General features: G+C 47.9%; 1 protein-coding gene across 2 annotated transcripts in view; it reads right to left on the bottom strand.

Annotated features, from left to right (window-relative positions):
- Window positions 1–24,871, bottom strand: part of DPF3 (double PHD fingers 3) — a 255,213-nt gene that overhangs the window by 55,134 nt on the left and 175,208 nt on the right. Inside the window, exons 8-9 of one of the 2 annotated variants that reach the window (XM_066388433.1) lie at window positions 6,266–6,394; window positions 1,873–3,062 (exon numbers count right to left, since the gene is read on the bottom strand). In XM_066388433.1, coding sequence (XP_066244530.1) covers window positions 2,860–3,062; window positions 6,266–6,394 — 332 coding nt within the window. In that variant the 3' untranslated portion in view covers window positions 1,873–2,859. Of the gene's footprint in view, window positions 1–1,872; window positions 3,063–6,265; window positions 6,395–24,871 lie in introns of those variants that run through there. The other variant, XM_066388432.1, reaches the window with a different exon arrangement.

The following is a 24,871-nucleotide window of genomic DNA, read 5'->3' as shown; positions in this document are numbered from 1 at the left end:
TGAACCTGATCAGCTTTAATGTACCTTCCAGTTCTGCTTGTTTTCTTTTTTAAAGGATGTAAATGCTGAGTCTGCATGCTGTGAGCAAGGGGAGACCAGGTGCTCAGGCGATGCTCAGATACAGCACTGTGCTTGCCTCGCACTGGCTACGTGGCCAAGAGAGATGACAGCTACCAGCTACGTACGATCCCTAAGAGGGGGAAAGGAAGACCAAGTTAGACTGGTAAATATAAATACAAAACAAAGAGGCACTAGCCATCCTCAGAGAAATCTTCCCAGAAGAGTCTACTTTGTTTAAACAATTCTTCATTCTTCGTTCCCTTTGGAACACCAAGCTAGACTCTAAAATTAGGTGGGAATTCCTAATTTGCTTTAATTATGTGGACTTAAAATTTTTTTTCCAGTTCAAAGGTAGGCTGTCACTGAGAATTTCACAACTACAAACACCTAGACAGATTTCAAATGATAATATAGATTGGTCAGACGTCTTTTATGAACATGGAAGCTCTCACTTCGTCAGGGAGAGGAAGTCATAATGCCATGAATCTGTATTTGAGTCAAAGTAATAGAACAGAGGAAGTCAAGAGGTGAAGACTGACAACAAGAAAAGGTCACAGTCCCTTAGCAGAAACCAAGTGGAACCAACTATGTATTCAATATATTGGCTTTTCACACTGAGTATGCAGAGATATTCATGTTGGAGGTTTTGCCATATTTCCTAGGAACAGGGCCACATACAGGTAAGGCAGAACATCGCATAAGTGGGTGAGGTTGTTACTTTCGTTCCCTCACAACTGATAACAGATGTCCAGGTAGGCACTTACATAGCATATTCGAAGCAGGAAAGAAGTGGAGCCTTTTCTGTCTCGGGCTCCCAGAGAAGCACAAAGGGCCCATTTGTGTGCTTCTCTGCTTGGTCCTTGCTTCGGTTTGGTTGGTTTCTTATTTTAACAAGAGGTCCAATTCATGAAGATATGCAATGGCTGGACTGTCAAAGCAGATCTTCACAGACACTTAAAAGCAGCCTGTTGCCTTGGTGGCCTCCTTCACCTCCCAACCCAAGCCAAATGGCAGTACCACGTCTCTGGACCTGTGTTCTCATGGAGACCAAAGAACCTGACCACACTCAGTGGGAGCTCAGAATCCTCAGGGTGGCTCAGCTGAGTGTTGTGACTACTCAGAGATCTGCTTTAATTTGGACTCATTCCCTCAGCTGTTAAACTGGTACCTGGAGCAAAGAATACCCACCTAAACATGCAGTCCCCTATGGCCACATCCCTACCCAAGAACAGCAGCCATCTCCAAAATCAGTTCCCTGAATACCCCCAAACAGCAGCCATCTCCAAAACCAGTTCCCTGAATGCCCCCCTCCAGGTGTAGCCAAGGGAGGCAGTCAGCCAAGCACTTCCCCAGCCATCTTCTCTTACAGTTGAGCCAGAAGCCAGAAGCCCCCATTCTCCACACAGAGCCCAAGCAAGCTTCAGTCCTCACACGAGGCCCAGGCCCACGTGGGGATGCATGCAGACAGCAGCGGGCTGGGTGGAGGCTCTCCAGTAGCCACTCCCACACTCACAAGGGGGCCCAACCCCAGAACAACAACAGACAAGGTGGGCGGGGAGAAAAGAAAGAAAGGGGAGAAACAGCTATGATGGTTTTGCCCTCATGGTAAGGCAGGTCAGCCAAGACATACCTTTTGACTAGGACTGCACAGCTGTTCGTTCCTGGGACTGCAACGAGGCGGAGGGTCTTCTCCATCGCCCCAGGGGCCTTGAGCAAGTGTTGCTTTGCTTTATTTCAGGAGATACTATTGGAAACATAAAACAAAGTGCCTGGGGGGCACTATAAAAAAATAGAAGAAGAAATACGGGAGACTTGATCATCCAACAGGAATTTATATGTTTGTAAACAGGGGCAGGGGAGAGGGAAATACACTTCAAGGAATCATTCTTCCTTCTGCAAGCGCAGCCTCGCATTGGTTGCTCTCTGCTGAGTCCGTGACTTTCTGCTGAGGCTCCATTCCTGCATCCGGAGATTGCTCTTCTCCAGGACAGTGAGGAAAAAAAACCAGCACCCACAAAAGAGCGGCCATGCTGACGGAGGAGCTCAGGAGGCACCGCTGGTGGGGGCCCAGGAGCTGAGGGAGGCCACCCACAGCAGCGCCGCACTTCCAGACACTGCTGACATTTTCTCACAAGCAGGGAGGAAGATGGAAAGGTCAGGGATGAGAAACGGGGAGGGGTCTGCCGTGGGGAGCCACAATTCCATGGGGTGCAGAGTGTGCACTGCCCTTCCATCTAGGAGAGCCTCCTGGCTAGGTCTCCTTGAATCAACCCTCCCCCCGTGGCTTTCCTCTAAATAGGCTATTGCTGCAGTTTCTTTGATTTCCCTTCATTTGCTCTCTCAAAAAAAAAGTCAATTTCTAAAAGTTAGAATATATAAATAATAATTTATTTAATGTAATTGATTCTTTGTTTCCAAACCCAATATTCCTACTTTCTTCATTTTGCCAATAAATAGGAAAACTGAGAAAAATCAACTCTGCCCACGTCAAAAAGATCCCCACCCCCAAGAAAGAGAATTCACCTAACTTCCCATTTCCCTGGAAAATAAACAGGACATCCCGACGCCATCTCTCTGCAGGACTATTGCTCTTTTGTTCTGTTTTGTGTCAGTAGTTTGTGCTTCACTGTACATACTCAGAACAGAGGGAAGGGGGAAGGGACGTGTGGGAGGTAGAGGAAAAGCAAGGATGAAAGGAAAACTTAAAGTTGTCTTTCATTAAAAAAAATATATCAGAACCAGAACAATGACCAAAGTCAGAGGGTGATGGCTAATCGCCCAGAGAGTCCATTCGTGGGTTTAGCAACTGCCTTTTTTATCTGCTGTGGGCGAGCCCCGGCCACTGCGGCGTCCTTGGCAGGAGTGAGGCTCTTCCAAATCGTCCTCATCAAAGCCGTGGAAAGTTGAGGTGTCACTTTCTGATGTGGAACCGAATAAGTCCTCCGTGGTGCGTGCTGCGGCCGCCGCCTCCTTCTCCTTCCTGCCTTCTCCTCCCAAATGAGCTGACATGTATGATGAATATATCAGCACATGGGTTAAGCAACAGACAGCATTATTAATATTCTTATTATATTATTACAGTGTTATTCTTCATAGCAAGATCATAAACCATTTCACACCAAGAAAGAATAACTGGATGTATCACCTGGCGACAGGGATTTGAGGTGAAAGGGCAAAGCCAACACTTCCAGGGAAAAGGACTCCTCCCCTCCCTGAAAAAGCATCATCTCTACCACAGCATCTGTGTCCACAGCTCTGACAGTGAATGACAGACCCACGAGATCTTTCTGCTTCTGTATGCTCACGAACACACACTCACTCCACCCCACCCCAGACGATGAGTTTACTTGGTTTATAAGCCTGGTTGGTATTTCTTTGGTGTTTCCATTGGTGTTTCTTTACACAATGTTTGTCCTTCACTTTGACAGTCAGGTCTACAAAGGCATTACTGTCAGATAACCCATTCAAGGTGGTTAAGCCTTCATCCTTTTTTTTCACCTGAGTCTAATCCCATCCTTTCAGCACCCTTTCAATGCTGCCCTTACACCATGTAGCTCATTTGCACTGAAAGCAAGAAGTTGAAAAGTCTGACAAGTGGTCGGTAATAAGAGTCTCCCGTTTCCTTTAAGCACTGGAGGACATTATTGGGATCTTCGCCCACGTACATGTGCATACAAACACATGTGTGTCTGTGCATGCATGTACTAACACACACACACACACACACACACACACACACACATTCCAGTCACCAAACACGCCCAGGTCTTCGTTACCCCAGAAAGTGCAGAGTTGTCAAATATAACTCAGAACATGAATAAAGTGAAATATTGGGGTTACATCCTGAAATGTGTAAAACTCAGGTTTAAACTTTGTACATTTGAAATGGGCCCCAGCATTGCTCCCAAGTAAGGTCATGACGTGCCACTTATGGTGCCAATACGAGGAGTCTCATTTTCTCCATTAACAGAGGTCATGGAGTAGGATGGAAGGGAAAGAGAACTCTTCCTAGCTCCACATACTTCCTTAAAAAGAGTCCAGAGAGGCCCTGGAGCAGTATTCACCCCCTGCCTTAACAAGCACAACCTATGGGCTAATGTCACCCATTTATTCCCAAGGTATCAACTCTTTCAGAAAAATCGGTCAGATCTTGAAAATTATCTACCAAAATTAATCCTTGGCAAATGTAATGAGAATACCTAGTGGCCCCCTGAGTCACACAGCAGACAGATTCTGGAAAGAAAAAGCTGAGGATAGGCTGTGAAGAAAAGAGGCTTTGGATAAGAAAAACAAAACAAACAAACAAAAACCAATTGCCCACTTCTGGTTCCCCACGAGTCAGATCCAAGTACCTCATCCTTTGTAGGAAAGGAGGGGAAATGACAGCAGTTTGCAATGAGAGTTCTGAAGCTGCCCTCTCTAGCACACCCCACAGCAGCTGAAGCTGTCCTCTCTAGCACACCCCACAGCAGCTGAAGCTGTCCTCTCTAGCACACCCCACAGCAGCCACACCATTCCACCCAGAACAGCACACCAAGGGACTGCTTCTGGGGGATCGTTCATATTCTTAAAACACTGAACTAAATTTCATTTGTATCGTTTTCTTTTTAAATATTTAAAGCCCAGAGTACACTATCACATGGACCCTCTTTTCTACACTTTCATCAGCAGAGTAAAAAAGCTCAACATTAGGAATCAAGTTTGGCAAGTCAATGAATTGACTGACAGAACTGCACAGATGGGCCACCCTGTCAGGGTCCTTAAGTGTTAAATGCCGAGAGTGGAAGGCAACAGAAACCTGCTACTCAAGTCAATCAGGACTAAAACTAAGCTCTGTGGATGAAGGAAAGGCAGAACTGAGCTGCTACTGTGAGCCCAGGTATGGTCATCTCAGTCTTATTCCTGGGAACAGGAGTAGAAGACACAGGTAGAAGTGGGGAAAGGAGCAATGACTCCTCACTGAAGTCTCTTTTTGAGCCCTGGCCGGTTGGCTCAGTAGTAGAGTGTTGGCCCAGTGTGTGGATATCCCGGGTTCAATTCCCGACCAGGGCACACAGGAGAAGTGCCCGCCTGCTTCTCCGTCCCTCCCCTTCTCTTTTCTCTCTCTCTCTTCCCCTCCCACAGCCAAGGCTCCCTTGGAGCCAAAGTTAGCCTGGGCACTGAGGATAGCTCCATGGCCTCCTTCTCAAGCACTAGAATGGTTCCGGTTGCAAGAGAACAACACCCCAGATGGGCAGGGCAGAGCATAGACCCCTACTGGGTGCGCCAGGTGGATCCTGGTCGGGCGCATGCGGGAGTCTGTCTCTCTGCCACACCTTTCCCCCCCCGCTTCTCACTTCAGAAAAATACAAATAATGATGATAACAATAATAATAATAAAATGAAATAAAAATAAAATCTTTTTGGCCTAGTTATGGCATAAAAATATATAAAAAATAGGTAGTACCAACCTACTGCAACCAACCAAAAGTCATGGTTTAATTAGAATTGAAAAGCAATCAACTGCATGAACAAAATTTGAAAACCCTGAACTCATTTTAAGAATGAAGGAACAAGATTAAGTTGTTTTTCTTAAATTAGTCTTTGGACAGGTTCAAGATGAAAATTTCAAAACATGCCTCGTCAACTTCAGATTAACCCTAAGAACGCCTACCCTTCTGCTCCTCCATCTGGGGCTCTTGTCTTGTTCCATATGAGAAAAGGGGATGAAATGAGTGTCCAATGGGCGTGTACTTATGCCACTACCCAAAAGTTCAGGGGCTTTGGACTCCCACAATTCAAGATGTGGCTACTCTCCCAATATTCAGTTTCCATCTTCTTCTGGTATGCCCCAGACACTGCCACAGACCAAACATATATTGTGACATGCTCATCATCCAATACAAGGAAGAATGTCACCTATGTCTCCAGCTGTTGCCAAACTACCTCCCTGTCATCCACAACAACACACACAAAGAAATACCCACTTCAGGAAAAGGCCAAACGCAAGTCCAAAAGTTCTCCTTTCCTTTCCCTGATCCCAAGGCATAATTTTTGTTTCTTAAGACCCAGAGAAGAAAAATATCAAATGACCTGAAACCTCCTCTCCACTTGAACTCATTGCCACCCCCACCTCCTCCACTCCCTGCTTCCACCCCCGGGACGATGGCAGGAGTGCAGGAACAGGTCCAGGCTGGGCACAGGCGGAGGAAGGGGCCACACTCACCAGAGCGTCCGCAGTCCGCACAGGACACCAGCTCTTCAGGTCGCCCACTCTTCTTGTTCATGTTGGAGCCACCCAAGCAGAAGTCACAGTAGTTATTAGGAATGACGGTCCCATCCGGTCCTTTCTGGGCTGTAGAAACATTTTAAAATCCAATTTTAGGCTGAGATGAATTTCTACTGGGCCCTCTTTTCCCACAGTGTGGCACCCTCTACTCCAGAATGAATATGACATTTAAAATCTTAATTTTTGTTACAACCAAGTTGGTAACTAGGGCTGTTTTCTTTTTTCTTTTTTTTTTAATTTTTAGAGAGACAGGAACATCGAGCTGTTCTTGTATGTGTCCTGACCAGGAATCCAACTGGCAACCTCTGTGCTTCGGGACAACGCTCCAACCAACCGAGCTATCTGGCCAGGGCGGGGCTATTTACCTTTTGACCCACACCTCAGTTTAAGAGTATCGTGACCCACACCTCAGTTTAAGAGTATCGATGTTTTGCAAGCCACCCACAGTTTAGTATGACTTTTGCAATATTTCCCAGCTCTGTGCTTTCACAGAAACAAGCCTGCCACTCTGATTGCATCCCTGGATGATCACAGCAACCAGGAGTCAAGGGAACTATCGTCTCTGAACAACCAGCTCTCAGGGCCACGGCCCTAAGGACCACATGGCACTCGTAAACAGCGGTGTGACTAGAGAGAGGAAAAGGTCAATGCAATGCCTAGGCCTTGCCCTTGGGAAAGACGCTCTTGTTTAGGAGATATTCCTACCATCCCTGAAAAGGAAAACAAAGAACCATTCATTGATGGGTGGTCACTTCCAGAAAGGCCACTGAAGATGCTCTAGGGAATCTGATGAGTATCTTGGCAGGTTCACAGTGGCTCTCTCGTTCAGCTGCACCTCCCTGAAGTCCAGACACTGCTCAAAACCAGCAGACCCGAAGTGCCTCGAATCAGATTGGACACTTAGCAGAGCCTCATGCCAGAGATGGACTGAATTAAATGCTTAAGACCCTCATAGACTCCCCATAATGAAAGTCCTATACAAAAGCAAAGAAAAATCTTGGGATATGATCTTAAAAACAAAGCCTTGTGAGAACAGCGTAAGTCCTCAAGCACCAACATCACTCTCCAGGCCTGGGTGTAAAATGCCTTGGACAAGGTCTTTGCCTGGGGGAAACGCTTCCACTTTCTTCTGGTTTTCTGTCCCTATTGTGGACATTTCTTTGTCACATTAACACTCCCTGTTTATGACTAGAAAGAAAAGTCTCTGTTTATGGGATCAGCCTAAACCACGGGGGGGGGGGGGGGGGGGTGTCTTCCTCCTCGCTATATCCAATGTCTGCTATCTTTCATTACTCCCTGGCTAGCATTAATCAGGGTCCCGTAGGGTACAAATCTGTAAAAAGAAGCAGATATGTGAGCAGAAATACCATCCAGACAGTAAGTGATAAACGGATTCACCACTTTAATATGATTCCCTCTGGCCTTCGCTTCCTCCATGCCTCTGCTTTGCCTCCAGGAATAGAAAAACTTACCTGGCAAAGGCAAAAGACAAAAGCTTGCAGAATCACATTATAGAGGGTTAATCCATTTATCAGTTGCTGTTTGGATTGTTTAATCAGTTTCTAAGTCATTGATTTTCATCTTCAGGGAAGCAGACAAATCTCTGGGAGAAAAGTGTTGGTTGTTTGGCGGCAAACGGAGGAGCTGGCCACACCCTGTGGCCTGTTGAGTGTGGGTTTTTCTTCACCAGTCCCTGTGTCTCAAAGAAGTCTACATGTCATAGAGAATGGTTCTGCAAATCTGTAAAAATCAGTACATCCACCAAAATTTTACTCTCCTTGTAAAATTTTCATTGCCCAAATCCAGAGGGAAGTCCTTTTCTTCCTTCTCTATCAATTTGCCATCTTAACCATTTTTAAAACTTTCTTAAGAAAGCCCAGGCAGCCTGACCAATGGTGGCACAGTGGAGAGAGCATCAACCCAGAATGTTGAGGTTCCTGGTTTGAAACTCCAAGGTCACCGGCTTGAGCAAGGGGTCACTGGCTTGAGTGAAGTGTCACCAGATTGAGTGTGAGATCATCAACAAGACCCTAAGGTTGATGGCTTGAGCAAGGGGTCACTGGCATGGCTTGAGCCCTTTAGTCAAGGCACGTATGAAAAGCAATCAATAAACAACTAAAGTGAAGCAACTATGAATTGATGCTTCTAACTCTCTCTTAACCCCAAAGTCAATAAAAAAAGAAAGAAAGAGAAGGGGGAGGGGGGAGGGAGAGAAAGCAAGAGGGGGGGAGGGGAGGAATGAGGGGAGGGGAGGGGAGGGGAGGGGAGGGGAATGGGAATGGGAATGGGAATGGGAATGGGAACGGGAAGGGGAAGAGAGGAAGGAAGGAAGGCCAACCCAAGCACGTCTATGGAGAAATAAACTCAGGGTTTCCTGACTAAGAAACTATCATGGAAATCAATCAAAAGGTGAACAGAAAGAAATGGGCTATATTAAATTTAGGGACTGAATGTAAACCAAAGTTAAATTTCATGATTGGTATGAACTAGAGATAAAATGTGAGATGCATCCGGGTGCCCCCTCCAAAAAAAAAAAAAATGTGGAGATGCCAGTCACAACTTGGGTAGCTTCCTGCATAAAAATCAATCTCATGAGCATCATCTTACTAAAACTCTCCTGAGGCCGTGTCTCACCATTTGTCTCCTGTTTTCTTAGGGGCTATTTTTCGCCCCTTTCACAAAATCTTTAAGCAACCAAAAAAGCTGGTTTTCTCCCACTCACTGTATCACTTATGGCTTATGAGGATGGAAAAGTGGAATAGAACTCGCATGTAATTCTTTAGAGTGTTTACCACCAGTAGACCATTGGTAGAATGCCCCACTGAGTCAGGGACTCTGATATGCAAGAAATAAAAAATTCAGAAATGATCTAGTAAAGCAGACAATGATGGAGAAATTGATCCTATATAAAAAGACCAAATGAACAAAATTTAATTCATCTGATGCAGAGAAGTTTCTGAGGAGACTGAATTAGAACAGGGTCCCCACATACTTTGTGTTGGTTGTTGACCATACAGAGTGCGTGGCCAAAGGGGTGAAAAGATGCTAGCATCTTATAGGCCCTGGTGTATGCAGTTGTGGCGTACCAGAAAAAAAGGGGGGTTCCTATTTTAGTACAGTGATGGCCCAATACAGGAAGTGATACTAAACAGTTGTACTTCATTTCCCATTTCCAGCAAACTCCTTTTTGCTTCAGTCGCTACTCTCGTCTCATGACAGTGAGCTCCAAGCTTTCTTCCACCTTGGTCAAGTGACATGGACTAAACTAATCAATAGCCTTTGCATCTGGTTCCTGTGCACTTTGTGGTATTTAGGATTGGTTTCAGGGTGAGAGTCCTCCCACGGAGCTCTCCCAACTCCCCAGCCAGAATGACCAGCCAGGCTTTGTGGAGGGCGCTCTGCGGACACGTCTATGGATGCTTCTCTCGTTTGCACATGTGTACACCTGCCTCATCTCCCCATGTTAAAGGGTCTACTCCTTCAGGTCAGGGGCCATGTCTAACACATCTTTAGGACACCCATGAGCCCTGTGAACAGGAAATGGTTAAAAACAAATGTGTGGGATGAATGGCCCAGAAAAGAATGGCCAAGACATAAGTAGGCAGCACAGTGATACCACCCCTGGGACTTCCTAGCTGGGACAGAGCACTGTGTTTGCTTTCCCTGGGGCAGAGTTATCTGTTGCTCTGAATATCATTCACTGCCTGGTTTATTTCTCTAGCCCTCAGAGAGCAAAGCTAGTCCATGTCCAGAGAAACTGGTCAGTCAGCTGGCCTAGTGCCATGTCGAACTCCCAGAGTACTGGAGGGTGGGTGGCTGAGAGCCCTGGGTTGCTAGAAGAATAGCACCGGGCCCCTCCTCTAGTAGTGAAACACCACCCTACAAACATACAAGAAAGGTATGTAAGACTATGCTTCCTTGTCTCTTGACAAGGGCACACCAGGCTACACCTACCAACTCAGCCTTGCTTTTGTACTACTGCTTTTTGAGAAAAAAAAAAAGCAGCAAACACTTACTACACTATAAAACTGTGATGGCTCTTATACTGGATGCTTTACCTACGTTATTCCACTGGTTCTCACAAAGAGTTCTGTGAAGTGGGGATTTGACAGACGAGGCACCGGAAGTCCTGAGCGCGTGCGGGGCTGGCCCCAGGACTCCCTCCACGCTGCGTGTCCCCGACTCTCGGCCTGTGATCACACTTCTCTGACTCCTGGGAATTCCAGATACATAGCTTCTGACCAAACTTGGCATATAAAATATTTCCTAAATCTCTTTATTGAACTTGATTCACATAATATGTTATTTAGGAATCCCAAAGCAGTAAAAACTGACACTGGCCAGACAAAAGCAGAAATTCCCTTTGAACTAAAATTTAATGTCCCTATCACAGTGATCCATCCCAGGTGACCCTGTTTATTATCATATCCTCTGCGAGGAAAACAACAAAAAACAAAACTTCCCCAGAGAATTCCAGAGACTCACAAAGGAATTTTTTTCAGTAAAGCTCACACCATGGCTTATTGGCCTGTGGCCTGACCCCGCCGTGAGCAATTTCCTGGTACTATATATGAGATCATTATAAAAAGGATTTTACTATAAATAGGAAGCTTGTCCAGACCTTGCAAGTGGGATTTAAATAGAGATTCTGCTTCTGCTTATGGGAAATTGAGTCCCACTTTATAGAAGAAGATGCCAGTGAGGGCAGAGGCCCACGTGGTATCTTGGTGGCAGTGCCCACAATGATGGATTTGGTTTTCTGTTGATAAATGTTAATGCGCTGAAATTATATGATACAGGAAGCTGCTAAGAAAATAAATGAGCCTTTGGAGTTTAGGAATTTACCTAGGGTAGGTAACTCTAAAAAGCTCAAAGGAAAAAAAGAATGGAAATCAGAAACAAAGTTCCTAAAGAAGGGGGGAAAATAGAAGGTGGAAGGGAGCATTCATATAAATCAGAACAAGAGCAAGGAGAGTCAAGCCCAAACAGTCCCAGCAACCACAGTCAGTCAAGGGTAAGCGGTCGTGCTGGAGAGTGCATACCACAGGACTTGCTACTCCAATCAGGCCACATCCATGGCAAACAAGCCCCAAATCTTCCACAAAACTACCACCCAGACAGAACTGTCTTTCACTCGTTCAGCGATCTCTGCTATAATATGCCTGACACTCAAGAAAAGAATGGATGGTAGACACAGTCTGGCCACCAGCAACAGCCCCTCCACCGGCTCTGCCCAGACTTGAGCCCCGTCCCAAGTGGCCTAGGGAAACAGGAAGCAAGCCAGGAGCTTAGGCTCCTCCATGGCACATCCACAAAAGCGTGACTTCATATCCTGAGCAGACGCTCAGAACGCATGCCAGGGCCTGGTGTGTACAAACACGTGGCCATGCTCGGTACCCGGCTCCGGCCCTAACCCAGACCCGGCCCAGCAGCAGCTTTCCCCGGGCCTGGTAGCTGGACTGTGCAGCCCTTGGGGGACCTGGGGGCAGTGAGAAGAACCCTCCGGGAGATGTGCCTCTCCTTGCCCCTCTCTCACTTGTCCCCCAACCACCCTCCACAGCTGACAGTTCCCATCCCTCCACAGGTCTGACATGTTTCCATGGCAACTGGAATCCTGGGCTCCGACAGCCTCTGGTCTTGCCACCTGTTATTACTTCATCTCTCAAGTGTAAAGCATCCTGGTCCTGTGCACTTGGCTGTGCAGAGCGCAGCTTCACAGGACAGAGAAAAGAAAGGGGAACAGGAGAAGAGGGAGAGGCAGCCCCCGGCCGGCCCTGCACAACACACTGGCCAGGCCAGGCTGCAGGAGGAGGCCTGGGAGACGGGGAGGGTGGAGAGAGAGGGGTAAGCCAACGTGCCTTCCCTTCAGAATCAGCGAGCAGGCCTCAGCTGGAGGCCACCGCCACATCCAGCTACCTTGTACCCAGCCTCTAATGAGGGCCCTGGGCGGGGGAGGGGGGCCGCGGAAGGCGGGAGCGGAGAAGGCAGCTGTGAAGAGATGTGTGGAGGATGCACAGCAAGAAGAGGGTTAAAGTGGCGAGATAACGACTGTGAGAAAGCTGGACCAGAGGGCAAACAGTCTCTGAGCATGGATAAATGGCCTTAATTCTCATGCTCTTGCTCACCCTACTCCTTACGTGTTTACTCATATAAATTATCTCTAAGGCCTGACACCTTTTTTCATTGCTTCCCTAGAAGAGATGAAAAAATAAATCCCACAGATCCAAAGAATAAAAATGTTGGGACCCCACTCACGCTGGGTCTCCTTGGCCACCTAATAGCAAGGCAGGCTCTGCCCTGGGGCTCCAGGAGGAAGAAGAGTGATGCCCACCTCCATGAACGTGGCAAGGCAGGGGAGCCAGGAGCCCACCAGGAGAATGGACATCAGGGCCCACTCCCCACATGACAGAGAATTCAGTCTTTCTCGTCGGCCATTTTGCTACCTGACACTGAAGACAATGTGAGTGGAGGATTAGGATTAAGGAGGGGCTGCTAATGCAGAATGACTGCAGACACCACCGAAGTCAGTCTGCCCCGAGAAGCCAAGGCTGAGCACTGTGTTAATGTCTGCAAGTTTATGGATGAAGATAAATCGGCCCACTCCGTATTATCAAGGACAAGGCGAGACAGGGAGCAGATGGCAGCACAGGCTCTGAGAAGGCTGGAAACGGAGGCAGTTAAACAGTTAAAGGCATGGTCAAAGGAGTGGGCTTCTCTGAGGAGGCCTTTGAGCCTGGGAAGGTTTCCTCAGACCTAGGGTTCTTTGATTTGAGAACACACCTATTCAGAGGGAAGAGAATATGCCAGATGAGGTCTTTGGGTCCCTTTAGGCCTATTATTGAGAATTACAATAGGGTAAAAGGAGAGCCCAAAAAGCGAAGTTCTCCACTGTTTTCTACCTGAGTCAGTGTCCTCTCCCCTTGGCCTGGGCTCCCTGAGGGCAGGACCAGTGTCTCTCATCTGAGTGCCCGGCACCTGGCACAGGGACAGACACAGAGCTGATGATAGTTAAAGAAAGAATGGACAAGCCTGACCAGGCAGTAGCGCAGTGGATAGAGCGCCAGGCTGGGATGCAGAGGACCCAGGTTCAAGACCCCGAGGTCACCAGCTTGAGCACGGGCTCATCTGGTTTAAGCAAAGCTCACCAGCTTGGACCCAGGGTCGCTGGCTCGAGCAAGGGGTTACTAGGTCTGCTGAAGGCCCCCAGTCAAGGCACATATGAGAAAGCAATCAATGAACTAAGGTGTCACAACGAAAAACTGATGATTGATGCTTCTCATCTCTCTCCGTTTCTGTCTGTCTGTCCCTCTCTCTGACTCTGTCTGGGGAACAAAAAAAAAAAAGAATGGACATATCTTCAGAGGCCTTTCTGGGGGGGAAACTCTGCCAGGCAAAGGAAAGTCAAAGACTAGGAACGAGGTAGATGCAAAGCGCCCCCACGTACCGAGTTACCATTCTAAGGCACTGCCGACAGCAGTCTCACTTACAAAGGGGCGGAGAGAGAGGACTAGGAGTAATGGAAGGGGTAAAGCTGCAGTGAAGAAAGCCAACGGGCCTGCCCTACTGCAGGGATCCTCTCCCTCAGACACCTCTTACAAAGCCAGGATGGAAGGAATGAAGAACTTCCACACTCACTGGCCCCAGAGTCCCTTGAGCCTCATGTTCAGTCTCCTGCCAAGAGCCCTGCACCAGCCAGTGAGGAACACGTTTTCCTATGTGTTTCGGTTGCCCTAGAATCTTTATAAAATGTTTAAATGTGATGTCAATCATCCTGCCCTTCCTTGCACCTACCTGCTTTTCCTCCATCTTTATGAAGTAAATTCAACACTGTTAAGACACACACCCAAAAATATTTACTCCTAGACACCATGCTGTACACACAGAAAACATTCTGCTCACACTGATGGCTCTATCCTGACGGGGGTATTTGATCAAAGCCGTAATTTGCCAGGAGTTTGGACACCACATCACCATTTCTGGGGCTACGGTCACACGACCCGTCAGTGATGTCCTCTGTGCTCCACACACACTTAAGGCTAGCAACAGCAGGCCTGTCATGGATGTTCCAGAAAAGTGAGGGGGGAAAAACAAGCAAAACCAATTGTTTTTCTCAGTGCTGATTAGGAAAAGCATGAGAGATATTTCAATTTCCCAGTAGAAGGTCATATGGGTCGGTTCACGCCCTGCTGTAGCAACTTGTTATTGCCACCAAATGAGTCAGTTGAGGGGGAAACCATTTAATTTGAGAGTAACTATGTCAATAGGGCTCTAAATGAAGTGGTGTCATTCCCCTCAGAGATTGCAGGATATCTTGGTGCTTTAAAAAGCCAGATAAGCTTTGTCTGTTCAAGGTGTCAGGATATTACTATGCTATTAGAATTCAGTAAGCCCCCTGCCTGTCTTGCCCAGCCTACCCTTTTCCACCCCTCCTCATCACCACTCCACAGGAATATGTCAACCCTATCAGTCCAAGAGAGACTAGCATTCTATGCGTTCTTCAGACTGAAAAATGGTACTCAAGGAAAGAAGAGGGTGAGCCTTAAGCTTCAGATCCAAGGACAGGACAGAATCAAGGTACCACAGAACTGAAGGAAAGCCCTGTCCAGGGATGAGGGCCCAGATCGGGACACACCCAAAAAGCAAGTCAGGAAGCAAGTGCTAGGGGCCCTGGAGAGGTTTGCCAGATGCAGACTGGAACCTTAGGAAAAGAATGAAAAACAAGACTAAACCTAGCTCAGGGGTCCCCAAACTTTTTACACAGGGGGCCAGTTCACTGTCCCTCAGACCGTTGGAGGGCCGGACTATAAAAAAAACTATGAACAAATCCCTATGCACACTGCACATATCTTATTTTAAAGTAAAAAAACAAAACGGGAACAAATACAATATTTAAAATAAAGAGCAAGTAAATTTAAATCAACAAACTGACCAGTATTTCAATGGGAACTATGGGCCTGCTTTTGGCTAATGAGATGGTCAATGTCCGGTTCCATATTTGTCACTGCTAGCCGTAACAAGTGATATGACGCGCTTCCGGAGCCATGACGTGTGCGTCCCGTGTCACTGGAAGTAGTACTGTACATGAGCGATGCTGCGCTTTATGGTCAACTGACCACCAATGAAAGAGGTGCCCCTCTGGAAGTGCAGAGGGGGCTGGATAAATGGCTTCAGGGGGCCACATGCGGCCCGCAGGCCACAGTTTGGGGAGCCCTGCCTTAGATTAACAATGCAGCCTGATTCCTGGCCAGTTACCTGACTCCATGCATCCAAAAAAAAAAAAAGAATTATGAGGAAATACAATGAATATCAGTCTTCTAAAGCTGGATTTCTCTAAGGCAGTGGTTCACCTGGGAACTTAATAAAAATGCAATTCTATGGCCCCACCTGAGACCTACTGAATCCAAACTCGGAGGTGAGCTTGCTCGTCAAATAAATTTGTAAATATGATATATATGTTTGCTCGCTTATAGTTTGCACTGGGTGTGGGGGACAGGCTGTAGGCAGGCAGGGTCATTATAGCCTAAGGCTTAGTTTTAAGACTAAGCCTTTCAAAACTAAGCTTTTCCCCATACCCTTGACTGTTGCATGATGTGGGGTGGTGCACTCTCATAAGGAATCCCATTATGCCTCAGATAAGTGACTTTGTATCAGAGACTTCTTTATTTGTATATTGGATTAAACGTTTTGATTTCTACACTATAAAATGGGGCAGAGGAGCCCATGCTGGAGGAGAGCAGAGAAAGGCCACGTGGAGGAGAGGAGAAGCAGCCAAGATGGCAGAGTGCTAAAGGAGAAGCCAGTTTGTTCAGAGAAGGAGATGGGGAACAGAGGTGAATTAGGCTGGTGAGGTAGAAACCTTTGATTCTAGGAAACTGAGATAAATCAGTGGCTTTGGGAGCCCTGAATGGAAAGGGAAGTGTTTTCCCACTGTGTGTATGTCTTGCCCGCCAGGTGCAAGCTAGGATTAAAGCTAATGGCCCAACAGTTCTTGGCTCAGTTGTTTCATTACCGTCTGTCCAAATCAAATGTGAACCTGCACGGGCCAGGCGGCTGTGATGGTGGCTGCAGATACTGGTCATACAGGGCTCCAGCAGTCTTTGTTTTAACGACCCTCCAAATGTATGTTTATGTGATCAAGCTTGAGACTCATGGCTCTAGCACACATGAGAAACACACACTGTGTTAAATGCATTTTCTGTTCATATACTTTACACAAATTAATATTTAATCATCACATAGCTCTATGAGATAGATACATTAATGTTCTGGTTTTACACACGTGGTACTTAAAAAGCACAAGGAAGCTAAGTAGCTTGTCCACGGTCACATGTTAGTAAGTTACCTTGGCACTGAACCCAGGTAGAGTGGCTCTTAGCTGGCCCACCTGATACTGCCCTACCCTGAGCGCATGCAACCACACACCTGAAGGAAGTCAAGTCAGAGTGGTTAGTAGGCCGTGGAGGCCAGGTCTTCTCAAACTTGAGGGATCTCATTAAAATTCAGATTGTGATTTAAATGACTGGGATAGGCCCTACTATCCATATTTCTTACAAGCTCCTCCGCAGGGTTGTCAACTGTGGATTTGGATGGTACTGAGGGGTTCCCAGGGCACAGGATTTTCAAATCTAAAACTGGAGATGGCCTGCAAACCTGGACAAGGCAGTCACCAGAGTCCCGGGTGGTTTTGATGCTGCTGACCATACTATGAGAATACTATGAAAAGCAATAATGCAGGCATTCAAGGCGAGGAGTTTGATAAAAGTATTGCGAGCAGGCCCTGGCCGGTTGGCTCAGCGGTAGAGCGTCGGCCTGGCATGCGGGGGACCCGGGTTTGATTCCAGCCAGGGCACATAGGAGAGGCGCCCATTTGCTTCTCCACCCCCCCCCCTTCCTTCCTCTCTGTCTCTCTCTTCCCCTCCCGCAGCCAAGGCTCCATTGGAGCAAAGATGGCCCGGGCACTGGGGATGGCTCCTTGGCCTCTGCCCCAGGCGCTAGAGTGGCTCTGGTCGCGGCAGAGCGACGCCCCGGAGGGGCAGAGCATCACCCCCTGGTGGGCAGAGCGTCACCCCTGGTGGGCGTGCCGGGTGGGTCCCAGTCGGGCGCATGCGGGAGTCTGTCTGACTGTCTCTCCCCGTTTCCAGCTTCAGAAAAATACAAAAAAAAAAAAAAAAGTATTGTGAGCAGGACATGGCATAATGTATCTTGTACTTTAGAAAGACCACTTTCACTACTGTATGGAAGCTGAGTGCAAGAGGGAAGAGCAGAGGCGGAAACAAACAAAGAAGCTGCAGTGATTCAAGCAGGAGCTGGCGGTGGGACGAGCGGGGACAGGCTTGGGTGTGTCTGGGAGGGAGGCTGACACACTCAGGAAAGGAAACGAGGAGCAACTGCTGAGTCCTAGGGCTACTGCTTTGGGCACAGCATTCTTTTTTATTTTAAAGAACAAGGTCAAAAAGTGCCATAAGAGCTAGGAAAGATGGTGAGACACAATGAGAGACAAAGATGTAGGAAAATTATTGAACAGTGATGTGTGGATTTTTTAAAGCGAAGCTCATTTACAAACTAAAGTCTCAAATAGAATTCACAATGATGGGGTAAGGTCCATATGACATCACAAACAGTTAAAACAGTTTTGAGCCCTGGCTGGTTGGCTCAGCGGTAGAGCGTCGGTCTAGCGTGCGGAGGACCCGGGTTCGATTCCCGGCCAGGGCACACAGGAGAAGCGCCCATTTGCTTCTCCACCCCTCCACCGCGCCTTCCTGTCTCTCTCTTCCCCTCCCGCAGCCAAGGCTCCATTGGAGCAAAATGGCCCAGGCGCTGGGGATGGCTCTGTGGCCTCTGCCTCAGGCGCTAGAGTGGCTCTGGTCGCAACATGGCGACGCCCAGGATGGGCAGAGCATCGCCCCCTGGTGGGCGTGCCGGGTGGATCCCGGTCTGGCGCATGCGGCAGTCTGTCTGTCTCTCCCTGTTTCTAGCTTCAGAAAAATGAAGGAAAAAAAAAAAAAAAAACAGTTTTGAAGACTAAATGTACCTGCTTTGGGCTGAATTGTGTACCCTCCCCCCAAAAAAACCATGTTGAATCCCTGACCCCAGTGCACGGTATTGGAGATGAGGCTCTGTGGGAGGGGATTCAGTTTAGAAGGGTCATGAGGACGGGGTCCTCGTCGTGAGATCTAGGGCCCTGCTAAGAGGAGGCACCAGAGAGCCTGCTTCTCTCTCTCCCGCCACACGTACACAGGAAAGGCCTTCTGAGGGCAAAATAGACAGCCATCGCCAACCCAAGGAGCATTCTCAACAGACACCAGCCCTGCTGGCACCTTTATTTGGGATTTCCAGTCACCAGAACAGTGAGAAATAAAGTCCTGTTGTTTAAGCCACTCAGTCTATGGTATTTTGTCATGGAAGCCTGAGCTGACTAAGACAGTACCATTAATACATTAATTTCTTTTGAAAAGCCACTAGGCAATACAATGCATTTGACAAGTGGCTACGGGTGCAAATTATGAGTAATCAGGAGGACCGTGACAAAGGTGCCCGGCTGAGACTGGGACCCGTCACTTGGGGCTCCAGCATGCTAACATAACTGAATGGTGTTCCACCCAATCACATTCACGTCCCAGCTTCTGTGTGACTTGCTAACTTTGTGACTTGAGACAGCTACTCAGCCTTTCTGAGCCTCAGTTTTCTACTCTGTAAAATAAGAGCAATAACATGTGCCTTGTGGCCTTATAACATTACATGAGATGCTACGTGGAAATTGGTGCCTAGTAGGTGTTCCACTTTGCCTCTTTCCTCTCACAGATGCAAAATTATTTTATATCTGATAAGGCAAGAAAAGAATTTACTCATGACTAGAGAATTCACATTCCTGCATGGCACAGCACTCATTTCTGTGGACCTTGGGATGTCTTCTAGGACAGTGGTCCCCAACCTTTTTTGGGCCACGGACTGGTTTAATGTCAGAAAATATTTTCACGGTCCGGCCCTTAGGATGAGATGGATAAATGTATCACATGACCTCGACAAGCGTCAAGAGTGAGTCTTAGACAGATGTAACAGAGGGAATCTGGTCATTTTTAAAAAATAAAACATCGTTCAGACTTAAATATAAATAAAACGGAAATAATGTAAGTTATTTATCCTTTCTCTGTGGACTGGTACCAAATGGCCCACGGACCGGTACCAGTCTGCGGCCCAGGGGTTGGGGACCACTGTTCTAGGGGATATAGCACCTACCTTACTTATTGTGAGGAATGAATGAGATAAATGTGGCACTCTTAGCTCAGGGTCTGACACACTCAAAAAATGTCAGCAAGCACTTTCATCATCATTTCTCAGGACATGGAACTCTTCAATCCTGAACATTCTAGGTAATTAGGCCAAAAATGTAAAAGAAATAAGAGGCTCAACGAAAGGCAGGTGGCAGGTGGATGCCCGGTCCTGGGAAATAAGACGGTAAATGCGGGGATGCCACACTTGGCTAGACCCTGCTCGACAGCATCCTCTTGCTGGTTTTATGCATCCATCTTATTTCCCAGTTAAACCAGAAGCTCTCCTTAGCCTGAGACCAATGTTATGCCTTCTTGGAGGTCCAATTACACTAAGCCCTACAAGTGAGCCCACGTACAGTAAGCTGCGTAGAAGGATTGCTGTCCCGTATCTAAAATTTCGCAAAGGATGTGACGGGGTCAGGTTAGGCTCTGACATTTACACCTGATGCCAACGAGACCCAGTAGGCAGTCAGCATCCCAGTATTGCACAGCAGATGGGCCCGGACTCAGGATCAGCCACCTGTGGTCACAGACGCAGTCTGTCCGTCCAAATGGCACAGAGATGGATCAGCACTCATAACGTGCAGGCATGGTGCCAAACACCCACAGCACCTCAATGAGGACTCTCGGCAACCCCAGGAGGTCCAGTGTGGTTATCTTCTCTGCTTTACGGATGAGGCAAGGAAGCAGAGGCATGGGAACACCTGACCAAGAGTGGCACCACGAATCCGCCCTGGCTGCCCAACTCCACTGCATGCTCTCAGCCACTGGGCCAAGAGTATGGATGATCCAGAGGCCTAGGAAAGAACTCCAAGTCTCCTTTCAGGCCAGAGCAACTGCTCAGGTTCTTCTTCGCTTTGCAACCTGTAAATTGTAGTTACTAAAATAATAATGTATCTAAAGAACACCTATTGTTCGTTTTCAAATTCTCCAAAGTCTCATATCTGCCTTTTCCTTCTCTCCCCTGTAACAAAGCCCGAATTTCCTGCATAAAGGTTGGGTAAGGGGTGGCTGTGTAAGCTTTATATATGACTTTTCAGGCACCTTTCAGAGTGGACCAAATTCTTAAGCTGTGTCAAAGGTAATTTTCACTCTCTTTCTTAAAGCTGTATTTGTTGCCCTTGGGCCATAGGACAGAGAAGTCAGAAGACAACATCTGTTGGATCTTTCCTATCAGTGTGACAATGACATCATACGCTTCTTTTAGATAATTTGCCCATTATTAGACTAATTTTCAGATTATCTAATCAATGGACATTACCCTTAATCAAGTTGGCTCTCCTCTTTCAGTCCTACAGAGCACAACATGCCCTCCAAAGGAGCCTAGAACGGGGCCCTTTCTTCTCTTGACAGATAGATGGCAAAGCCTATGTGCCCAGCACACCTCCATTATAGGAAAGCTCCCGGGATTGAGGACAACCCAAGTTCCATTCCATGCACCTGAAAATAGGCTTGAAATAAATTTTATAGACCCATATTTTTAAAAACTTTTTTCCTATTAGGAGTTCCAAGTATATTATAGAGAGCATTTTATACTCATTTAGGCTATGAAATAAAAAAGATATACCATTTAACAATGCTAAACAGATTACTTTATAAATTAGTGGTTCATGTTCTCTTGTAACTGCTACTGTGGCTTTCCACTTCCTACAGGATGATGACTACGCACGCACGGAAGACACTCCAGCTGTGGCCCCGCCTAAAAGTCCACCATTCTTCCAGGGCTCTCCGGTCCAGCTACTCCCCACTGGCCCATGCTGGTCATACCTCCCTGCCTCTGTGCACACAGTCACCTCTACCTGGGAAGCCCTCTATCTCCTAAAAATATATCTTCATTCTTCGAGGGCTACCTTGAATGTCACGTCCTCAGTGAAGGCTTTGCAAATCCCCTAAGGTAATGGTTCTCAAGCTTTAGTGGCACCAGAATGCCCTGGAAGGCTTCTTAAAACAGAGGCTGCTGGTTCCCACCTCAGAGTCTCTGTCTTAGGAGGGTCTGCACTTCCCAAGAGTCCCCAGGCGATGCTGCTGCTACCCTGAGAGCAGCCCTGTGCAGTGGAAAGTGTGCCATGCTCCTGAGCCCCTGCTCCTTCCCCAGCCTGCACACCCTGTCACACATACCCCCAAGTCAGCGCTAACTGCATGGGCACACACCGATGGGTGGATGGATGGGGTAGACTGGCAGGTGAATGGATTCGGCTGAATTTACTTACATAGCTTTTCTATCCAGGTTCAGGACCTCATAAATGCCCACACCCACCCCAAATTACCTTAAAAATATCATCTGTAACAGATTCCCACTGTGCAAAGAAGGTAAAAAGAGCCTGACCAAGAGGTAGCACGGTGGATAGAGCTGGGATGCTGAGAACCCGGGTTTGAAACCCCAAGATCAACGTTTGAGTGCAGGCTCATCACCTGCTTGAGTGCAGGGTCATCACCGGCTTGAGCAAGGGGTCACTGGCTTAGCTGGAACCCCATCAAGGCACATATGAAAAAGTAATCAATGAACAACTAAAGGGCTACAACTATGAGCCGATGCTTCTCATTTCTCTCCCTCCCTGTCTGCTCCTATCTCTCTCTCTCTCTCTCTCTCAAAAGAAAAAAAAAAGGTAAAAAGAAATTCAAGAAGAGTTTTGACCTTGTGAGCCTGTCAAAGGAGCTCTGAGTTCTAATCTAGTGCTCTTTCTGCTACCCTGGCCCCACTGGGGCTTCGTACTAAGATGGCATTTAAAGAGTCACAACAGAATGCTTCTGACTGGCATTTCTCAGAATCCTAACCTGCCCAAGCACTACCTCCCTCTGCACATGCATACATGAACACACACAAGCACACACAATGATTTCATTTCTAGAAAGTAGATGAGCCTGACCTGTGGTGGCGCAGTGGATAGAGTGTTGACCTGGAATGCAGAGATCACAGGTTCGAAACGCTGGGCTTGCCCGGTCAAGGCACAAAAACCAATCAATAAATAACTAAAGTGAAGCAACTATGAGTTGATACTTTTCTCTCCCCACTCCTCTCTTTGTAAAATCAATAAAGAAAATGTTAAAAGAAAAAGAAAGAAAGACTATAGATGAAGGTGGTAAGAGAAATGGAGGAAGAAAGAATCCAGCCTCACACAGGGAGGGAAGGGCAGCCGCTGGGTGGGGAAGACCCCATCAGAGAACTCCCAGCTCCCCTGGGAGTGTCTGAGCTCCAAGCAGCCCTGGGCGCTGTGGTCGAGGCAGTCGGGCAAGGGCACAAAGGAAAGGGGACAAGCCTAAGGAGGGTGAGAAGCGTCCACTCAGGAGAAAATGTGAGGCAAGAAGAGGAACAAAGGCCAGAGAACATGAGCTGGGCGGGGCAGGAGGCCAGGAGGAATGGCAGGCAACTGCTGAGCTGGCAGCACGGGCAGCCTGGGGCTGCGGGAGGTCAGCGCCAGCCCCAGCACTCCACTCTGCCCTCTCAGCAGCAGCGGGCGGGGGTGGGCCATGGGCTTCACTGCGGCAAGGGATGGCAAAACCAGTCAAAGGACTGTACACTGCAGGCGGCACAAACGCAGCTGCCCACCGCCCTAAACACTCCCAAGTCTGAGGGGCTGCTTCTCCGAGAGGTCTGTGCCCACGAGCAGGGTGAGTCGAGCTGCAGCTCTGCTCAGAGGGGCAGGGCGGCATTCCCAGTCCATTGCCATCCAGGGTCCCAACGGCCCACTTCCTGAGGGAACTGCAGATGAGCCTCAAGGATTAAGCTCCCCTGCCTTCCTCCCCCCCTCCCGAGAAGCCTGCCAAGGGAGGATCGCGAAGCTGAGACCTCAGGATGCTGCAGAGCTGTCACATCCAATTCACCACACGGCCCTGCTGGCACTTAGGGGCAGGATGGATGGGAGCCCACCCCACCCCCAACAGAGGGAGCAGCTAATGACTGGGTATTAATGATGCTGGCAATTAGCGTGCCCAAGAAAACGGTTGGGGCTGCTCACCAGGGGGACGTGGGAGGAATCGGAGCACACATCCAGAGCCCCGAGCAGATGGGGGGCCTGCGTGGTGCAGAGAATCTGCGAAAAGTTGCTGCCTCTGGGATCTGCCCAGAGCAAGTCGCGAAGAGGGAAAGGATGGCTTCTGTGGATGCTGAAGGCCTTCTGCCGCACCCTCCCCAGTAGCAGAACTGAGGTTCATCACAAAGAAGGCACTGAGAGATTTCAGTAAAAAGGTATTGGAGAGGGTTCTGGAAACTTCCCATGTGAGGAGGCCTCAGAGGAGCCCAGATACAGTTATTCCTTTCTAGGAAGCTTAGAACCCTTGGGTAGTCATATGATCCTTTTGAAGAGCCCACTTTCTCGTCAACAAGGTCAGAATGAGAAGGGTGGAGAGGGGGCTGGAGCGAGTGTGCTAACAACCCACAGAGAGAGGAGGACACGCATCGGGATGGGGTGTATTAGGAAGGTGTCTCCAGCTAGAAGGCAGAAAGACACAGCTTCCTTGCCAAGCAAAGCCAAACGGCCTCAAGGTGACAGGAGGCAGAAGACACTGACCCGTGATTGTGTGTCAGGAAATTCTGGGGGACAGAGAAGAATATGCAAGGGCCTACATCGGAAGTCAACAGCCTGCCGGGAGGGGACTGCAGGAAGAGCTGGGAGGAAGCCGTCTCGATCCACTTAGAACCTAGATTACACCGAGGGACCACACCATCACTGTGCATACACAGACACAGACAAAAGAGAAGCACTCCAAACACTACAGTGTCAGTAGAGCACCTAGACACGGGAACAAAATGGCCTGACATTTAAGAGATGTCAAGGAGTTAAGCCAGCACTGGAAGAGTGAGAAATAATACCAACCTAATAAATACTTTAGAGAGAGCAACCTTAGCCAATAAATAGCTCCCAGATAGCAACTCAAATCAAAGGAGATCATTGTAGCCTCCCCCGATAGAAGACAATAGCTACACCCTGGCCACTTAGATCAGAGAAGGGATAAGAGGAGGGACAGGGAAGTGGGGAAATGCAAACATTTTTGTTTTTGAAAGACCAAGTAACTGACCAGGAAAGCCTCCCCCCACAGTGAAGACCTCTGCGTTGTAGCTCCTCAGCCGCTGGTGAGGAAGATGGACAAAGCTCTGACAGACCTTCCTACTCTACTTTTCAGGTTCTGTCCACATGGCAACAGTAGGTAAGGAAACAGGATCGGCCACACAAAAAGCTTGAACCCTCAAAGTGAGTAAGAATTAAAGAAGGTGTTATGGCTGACGTGTGCCCTCCACAAACTCATATGTTAAAGCCAAAATCTCAGAATGTGA

The sequence above is a fragment of the Saccopteryx leptura genome, chromosome 6, assembly GCF_036850995.1.
Source record: "Saccopteryx leptura isolate mSacLep1 chromosome 6, mSacLep1_pri_phased_curated, whole genome shotgun sequence".
Classification (NCBI taxonomy): domain Eukaryota; kingdom Metazoa; phylum Chordata; class Mammalia; order Chiroptera; family Emballonuridae; genus Saccopteryx; species Saccopteryx leptura.
The sequence above is the reverse complement of the archived record's forward strand: the minus strand, read 5'-3'. Positions and strand labels throughout refer to the sequence as shown.